Source organism: Hyperoodon ampullatus (assembly GCF_949752795.1).
Source record: "Hyperoodon ampullatus genome assembly, chromosome: 18".
NCBI classification, from domain to species: Eukaryota; Metazoa; Chordata; class Mammalia; order Artiodactyla; family Ziphiidae; genus Hyperoodon; species Hyperoodon ampullatus.
The window spans coordinates 51,198,019-51,205,420 of NC_136931.1; the positions used below are offsets into that span (position 1 = coordinate 51,198,019).

A 7,402-nucleotide genomic window follows, 5' to 3' on the forward strand; every position below is an offset into this window, starting at 1 on the left:
CCTCCCCTCCCTCCTTCCTTCCTTCTCTCCTTCCTTTCTCTCTTTTCTTTTTTTCTTTTGAGAGAGAAGCCAAAAATTTTTTTTTTTTCAAATCAAGCGCACTGGTTTGTAACAGTAGATAACTGATTCTAAAATGTTAAATGTACTGTAGCCCAAAGAAAAAAGTCTGTCGCCATAGCCAGGCCTCATGTGCCATTCCTGCCCGGATGCTGCACACACACTGTTCCTGTGCCCACCAGACCAGAAGCCTCTCATAGGCAAAGCCCAGACGTGACTCACTCTAGATCCCAGCATGGCCTAGGGATACAGGCTGAATGAAAATGGTCCCACATCCCCTATTTGCCTTCCTCCAGGCCTTGCACATGCTGTTCCACAGAAGAGCATTTCTAGATTGCCTGAAATATTCTTTTCCTTCTCTGCTAGCAAGTGTCTACCAAACTTAAAAAATACAAGGGTCTTATGTCAACTCCCTCATCAGCAGGGCAGAGTCATGACTCCCTCCTTGGACTCCCTCAGCCCCTGCACCTCTCTCTCTCCCAGATGCAACCACTAGGGCTGAAACCGTCTGTGTTCACCACTGTACTGGGAGTCCCCTGGGGATACAGCCTCAGTCTCACTCTCTGGAGCCCCAGCATTATCAGAGCTCAGAGTTGAACACATAGTTGGCCTCAGTGGGTGGATGTGTTAGACTGACTGAAGGCCCCTGGGCCCTAGGAAGGCGACAAGTGACAGTACCTTCCCCTCCACCCTGGACCCAGAACTCAGAGCTAGGAAAAGCTGCTCTCCTGGGCCAGCCACTCACTAAAAACCAAGAGGATCAGGAGGAAGGTACTTTATTGAAGTGATCAGAGTATGGGATTCCTTCCCCCAACCCAGCCTCAGCCTGCTCAGTACAGTCTCATGGGTGGAAAGCACCAGGCCTCTGGGCTGCTCCGGGCCACCACCCAGGAGAGGCTGGGAAGTGGGGCAGGGGGGCTGGGGCTCCAGTCCAGGGCAGAGGTTCGGGACAACAAGGGTGATGGTGGCTGAGGCAGGGGTTGTGGTGGGCCAATCCCCCAAGGCCGGGGAGGGGGAGGTGTGTCTACCAGCCAGATGCTTTTCAGCAGATCAAAGGCTGTTGGGGGGCCGCAGGGCGCCCCAGATGGTGAAGGCAACGAGGACAATGGGGGTGGCCAGGGACCTTTAGGTGGTGCCAGTTTCACCGGGTACACAGTAGGAGTGCTGGAGGTGTGAGGCACGGCGGCGAAGGTGAGCTCCTTTGTCCCCTCTCGCCTCCTCTGCCTCCCCTCCCCTGGGGCCTCCTCAGGGCTGTTGATCCAGGAGGGTGTCATCCTTTGTCTCGTAGGGCCCCTAGGCTTGGTCCCTGGCACAGAGGAAAGAAGCATGGGGCACAGCTGAGATAGAGCAGACAAAAGAAAAGGAAGCTCAGGGGGCAGGAGGTGAGCTCACCTGGCAAGTGTGGCTGGCAGCCCCGGAGCACCAGGGTAAGGTCAGGCACGCAGCCATGGCAGGCCTGTAAAGTGCCCACAATGGCATCCCTGGACTCTTGTACTAGGTTCCTCCTGGGGAAGGCCTGTGGCAGAATCAGCTGGCATTGCAGCTCCCCCAGCAGCTGCCCCAAGCCAGGGAGCTGGGGGGGAATGGGCGGGACTGGGCCCGAGGCTCCAGGCACTTGGTTTTCCTTGCCCCTTGACGGTGGGGCTGGTTCTTGGGCCCTGCCTGGGCTTGGGGAGGACTTGGTGGGAAGTGCAGGGGTGCCTGACTCTAGGGACCCACTGCTAAGCAGCCGTGCCACGTCCAGAGATTTCACTTCGTGGTTGAAGAGACCCCGGTGCTCCCGGCTCAGGCGCCCCTGGGTTATGACCACGTGCTTGGGGTCAGCAGGCGCCACAGAATTCCGGAGGACCACATGTGGATCCCGACTGGCCACAGCAGGATCCTGATGGGCCAATGACCGGCGACTGCCCACCAGGGCCTCGTTAAGCTCCCGCCTGGTCTTCCGACGGCGGACACGACCAGGTTTCTCAGGCCGCTGGAAAGGCTTGGGGGCTGGCCCCCTGGGGTCCATGGTGCCCTGGAAGATAAAAGACAGGGTGGTCATCAGCATGCAGATAAGTCAAAGACCTAGAAGTGAGTAGTGAGAAGAGATGGTTTGGGGTGAGCTGGGAGTACTATTTAGAGACACAAGATGAGACAAAGGGATTGGTGGAGAGCAACTGGAAAAGGCTTGGTCAGGGTAAGGTCAGAAAAAAAGGCAGGGTCATAGGAGTAGGATGAGGTCAAGGGAGTCATGCTGAACGGGAAGATTTATCAGGGGATAGAGAAAGGGTTAGAGAGAACAGGGATATGAAGAAATAGCTATAAAATGGGAGATGGGAAAGGGATCACGATATTGGAGGGATCTGGTGAACCAGAAAGGGACTTTGAACAGAGGAGAAATCCAGGGGTAGAGGAGGTACTGGAGAATACAGAAAGCAGAGAGAGATGGTAGAGAGACAAAGGCAGGAAAGAGAATGGAAGTTGGAGAAACAGAATAACTCGGTAGGACAGAAAGGGCAACAGAGAAGCTATCAGGGACTGGGGCCTGGTCATAGAAGGGGGTAGGAAACAAGGCTTCGTGGGGCAGATGAGGTAAGGAAGGGAGTACAGTTGGTGGGGGCAGGGAAGGGGAAGGGCACTGCACCTTCTCCTGCCCCCAACGAACCCCGACCCCCACGCCCACTCCACGTGGCTGTGGGGTACAATGGCTTCTTTTCCGCGGTGACCCTAGCTCTCGACGCGCCTGATGTTCTTCCGGGCCTCACACAAGGCCTCGGTGCAAGCACGCATGCGCGTGCCCCTCCCACGCCCTTTGGCTCCCCACCCCCACCCCAAGAGGCACAGGCCCAGGGGCACGTGCCAGCTGCCCAGAGTGCAGGTTATAGCCCCGCGCCCCTCCCGACCTCACATTCGGAAACCTCTTTCATTTGTCCTTAGGCACCTCCTATCCACCAATTGGCTGTGAGGTCCACTAGGCCCGCCCCCTTCCTCAATGCTGATTGGTTTAGACATCTATCGCGGACTTTCTCTCTGGAGCGCCGAGGTGTAGGCGAAGCCAAGGGGGAGAAGGGCTACGGTAGCCCTACACACAGCCAGTCTCCAAGCAGTCACAGGCTTTATCCCTAGAGAGTCAGTATAGTGTCGTCATTTAGAGCTAGGCTCCAGAGCTACACTACCTAGGTTCAAATGCCCAGGCACATTTGAGCTCTGTGACCTCGGAAAAGTATGTAACTGCTCAGAGCTTCAGTTTCCTAATCTGTAAAATGGAGTTGGTATCTTCTGCTTCTTATAACTGCTGTAAGTATGAAATGAGCCAACATACAATTTGAAAACAGCGCTTGGTGAATGGATGCCTGTAAATTTTGCTTCTCACTACACTTGTCCCCTCGGACTGTTTTTTTTTGTTGTTGTTGTTGTTTTTTGGCCGCGTGATTTGCGGGATCTCAGGTTCCTGACCAGGGATTGGACCCCAGCCCACAGCAGTGAAAGCCCAGAATCCTAACCACTAGGCCACCAGTGAACTCCCCCCTCAGAGTTTCAAATCACGGTATGCCAGGGTATTCCCCATACCGTAAAAAGCTATATTCTGTATTACCTGGTAATGTTGCTTGCCCAACCTTCACTATCTTTCAAAGCCGAACTCCTTAGATACTACTCCTTCTAGGAAATCCCTCACCCTGAGTCCTTCTCTTTCTTCTCCCACAGAGGTCCCCTGTGCATTCCTTAATCACAACCTTGATCCCTCCCTCAGCTTTGTGTCTGGATCTGCCTCCCCCAACACGCTGGGACAAGGCCAGGATCTGACCCATTCCTTTAATACTCGTTGAGCAAGTACTTGTGAACAGCCATAGATAGTACTTGGTATTAATACTGTGAGTCAGGCCCTGTTCCAGACAAGTGGACTGAGGCAAAACACAAACACAATAAATAAGATTCATCTCTATATCTCAGTATCAACCTACCTAGAAGGAATGAATAGATAGGAAGATCCCATCTGGGAGTGGAGCTACAGGAATATGACCAGGACTTTAAGGGTGGTGTGGGACCCCCACCTGGTCCCCCAGAACAGGGAGATATGGGAAGACTTGAGGACTGAGATTAATTTGGGGCAGGAGGTGGGGGGCAGCGGACCTTAGGTGGCCTTGGCTGTGGATGTAGGTTTTGGAGCTCAGACACACCCAACTGAAGCTGTTGGTCAGCCCTAGGTTTAGGGAGGGGCGCAGAGGCCACAGATCTGTAAGATGAGCTGCGCGGGAGGGGCTCCAGGCTGCACTTGGGCCTTGCAGCATCTCTAATTTCCTTTATCTTTCTGCATCTTCTACTATCCTCTTTGCAGGGTAATGTCTGTAATGCAAAGACATATCGTTTAGAAATTATGCCACAAAAACTGGCATAATTTGAGCAGGGGAGGCCCATGAGCAGATAGGCTCACTAAAGTCCTGGCACTGCCTTGGCGTGAGTGTCTCCTTACAGCTGAGCCTCTAATTTTCACATTTCCATCCTCCTTTTCTGTCCCCCACGTCAGAAGAAAATGGGAGCGTCCCTTCCTTGCCAGGTGCGTTTGAGCCACCCCCTCAAGGATCCAAGCATGGACTCGTCCACTCACTCCCCTACCACCACGTGAATGAGACACAGACACAGACACACCCCCCCACACACAGTAGGTGGTTCCTTCCCCACATTTCTCGCCCTACAGCAAATGGTTTCTTCCCACGAGGAAGGGCGCTAGATTTCCCCCACTCTGCTTTCACGGTAGGGTGGTTTCTCCCTCCTCCCCTCCACGGGTGCTGGATAGTCTCGCCTCCCCCCACGCCCCGTGCCGCCGCCGCTGCCGGAGAGTGAGCGGCCCGGGCAGGAAGCGCCGGACGAGCCCACTGCGCGGCCGCCGTGGGGGAAGCAAGGCCAATTCCTCTAAGTGAAGGTTTCCGCCCCGGAGAGGAGGCGGTGCCCGGGATCGGCCGCGCCCTCCGCTAGAGTGCGGGCTTCGGGACAGTCCATTGTTGCCTGAGGGGTAGGGGTGGGCGTGGCGGCGCCGCCTCCTCCGGGAACACTCCCGGGCTGACCGCGCTCGCTCATCCTGCTGGAGCCGCGGCGCCAAGATGAGTGGAGAAGAGAACCCAGCCAGCAAGCCCACGCCGGTGCAGGACGTGCAGGGCGACGGGCGCTGGATGTCCCTGGTGAGCGACCCCGCCCGCGATACTCCGGAGTCCGGGGCTGGGGGCGGGGGTGGGGGGAGGCTCTGAGAGAGTAGCTGGTTTGCGCCGCTCTCATTACGAGATTGGGAAACTGAGGGCAGTTGGCGTGGTGCCGCCTAAGGAAGCGGGGCGGGGCGGGCCCAGCAGCGCGCGTGCCATTGACTCCCCTTTACGTCCCCAAAGCACCATCGGTTCGTAGCCGACAGCAAAGATAAAGAACCCGAAGTCGTCTTCATCGGGGACTCCTTAGTCCAGCTAATGCACCAGTGCGAGGTGAGGCCCGTCCCTCTCTCTTCCTGCCCCACCCAGGTCTGTGCCCTCACTGACAGACCTGGACCAGAGCCCAGGCCAGGCGGGGTATGGGGTACCCGAAATAGCCTCAGGTAGCGCCGGGCACCCAGAATCTCAGTATAATGTGCCACATTCTACTGAGAAGGAAGTGCGTGTCCTGGCTTTGTCATACTGGGTTTGTGTATAGTGAGACTTAAAATGAGGCTTCGTGCAAGATTGCCTAGGATGAGGCTCTTTGTTTGCTTAAACTAGTGCCCAGCCCTAATGGATTTCCACAAAGCTATAGTTATTTCCACAAAGTGAAGGTCAACGGTAACAGGTCTCTACTAAGGGGGCTCAATTATATCTTTCCATTAAGCGACGTTAAACCATGGCTTTCCTCAAAAGTGAGGTTCTACTGGAATGCTGTTGGTTCGATGCCTGGCTCCAGTAGAATAGGCTTCCGTGAAGGGAGTCCTGCTTCCATGGGGTTTTGTGAAAGTGAGACTGTAATGGGTTTGCATAAAGTGAGGTTTGACCATATTGGGGTTTGCTCAAGGTGCGATTTAACCAGACTGCTTCCGTAAAGCAAGGCTCTTCCATGATGATATTTGGTTAACCTTTGGATAGAGAGTGGTGGTCCATGCTGACAGTGCCCCATGTGCCCACACCACTTCTTGCCCACAGATCTGGCGGGAGCTCTTTTCCCCTCTTCATGCACTTAACTTTGGCATTGGCGGTGACAACACGCAGCACGTGCTGTGGCGTCTGGAGAACGGGGAGCTGGAACACATCCGGCCCAAGGTGAGCAGCAGTTGAATGGGCAGCTAGAGCACCCTTAGCCTGCCCCCTCACCACTGCTTCATGCCTCTCTTTCCACAGATTGTGGTGGTCTGGGTGGGTACCAATAACCACGGGCACACCGCAGAGCAGGTGGCTGGAGGCATCAAGGCCATCGTGCAACTGGTGAACCAGCGGCAGCCCCAGGCCCGGGTCGTGGTGCTGGTGAGAGAGTGGGAGGGTGGGAAAGGAAGAACGGCAGTGTTCTGGGACCCCTTCAGGTGTAGCCACAGCTGCACAGTTCTGGGCAGCTTAGCACAGAGCAGTGGCTGAAGGCAGAACCTCATGTTGAAGCTTGCTACACCCATCAGAGGGGCTGTGGTTAAGGACGTGTTCAGGGACCAGTTAGCCCCTTTTGCCCAAGAGACTGCTAGAGATTCTCGGGGTGTTGAGAAATTCAAGACACTTAAATAGCCAAAAGTTGTCAGGCATTCCCAGGGTTAATCTTGCCTCCATCACTTCTAGAAGGTCTCACTTCTAGAATAAGGTCTCAGACCATCATCTTCCCATCCCTAGTGTATTCTGCAGCTGGGGACTTACTGGTGGGGGGTGGAGGACAGTTTGGCACAGGGAACAGGATACCCAGAGGCTGGTAGGATGCCTCCTCACAACTCTTCTTGCCTTCCTCAGGGCCTGCTTCCTCGGGGCCAGCACCCCAACCCACTTCGTGAGAAAAACCGACAGGTGAATGAGCTGGTACGGGCAGCACTGGCTGGCCACCCACGGGCGCACTTCCTGGACGCAGACCCTGGCTTTGTGCACTCAGATGGTACCATAAGCCACCATGACATGTATGATTACCTGCATCTCAGCCGGCTGGGGTACACACCTGTTTGCCGGACCCTGCACTCCCTGCTTCTGCGTCTGCTCGCCCAAGACCAGGGACAGGGTGGTGCTCCCCTGCCAGAACCCACACCCTAAGCATCTGCCTTCCTGCAACATTAAATTTTCATTCTTCAGTCTCCCATTCTCTGCTTTATGGCCAAGCCCGTGTGGGTACCTGAATCTCAACTCCAATGTCTGTGACCCTGCATCTCTGCCCAAGGCAGGCCGCACCA

At 55.4% G+C, this 7,402-nt stretch overlaps 2 protein-coding genes across 2 annotated transcripts; one reads left to right on the forward strand and one right to left on the reverse strand.

Moving 5' to 3' along the window:
- Positions 1-887: 887 nt before the first annotated feature.
- On the reverse strand, positions 888-2,068 carry PRR19 (proline rich 19; the record flags this gene model as incomplete). Its single annotated transcript, XM_079723920.1, has 2 exons — positions 888-1,363; positions 1,450-2,068. 2 exons carry the CDS (start codon positions 2,066-2,068, stop codon positions 888-890), a joined length of 1,095 nt encoding a protein of 364 aa, XP_079580046.1.
- Positions 2,069-5,138: 3,070 nt separating this feature from the next.
- Positions 5,139-7,306, forward strand: PAFAH1B3 (platelet activating factor acetylhydrolase 1b catalytic subunit 3; the record flags this gene model as incomplete). The annotated part of the gene is made up of 5 exons (XM_079724435.1): positions 5,139-5,216; positions 5,418-5,507; positions 6,192-6,308; positions 6,387-6,509; positions 6,975-7,306. The coding sequence occupies 5 exons, from the start codon at positions 5,139-5,141 to the stop codon at positions 7,263-7,265; spliced, it is 699 nt and encodes a 232-aa protein (XP_079580561.1). The 3' UTR covers positions 7,266-7,306.
- Between the last annotated feature and the right edge of the window lie 96 nt (positions 7,307-7,402).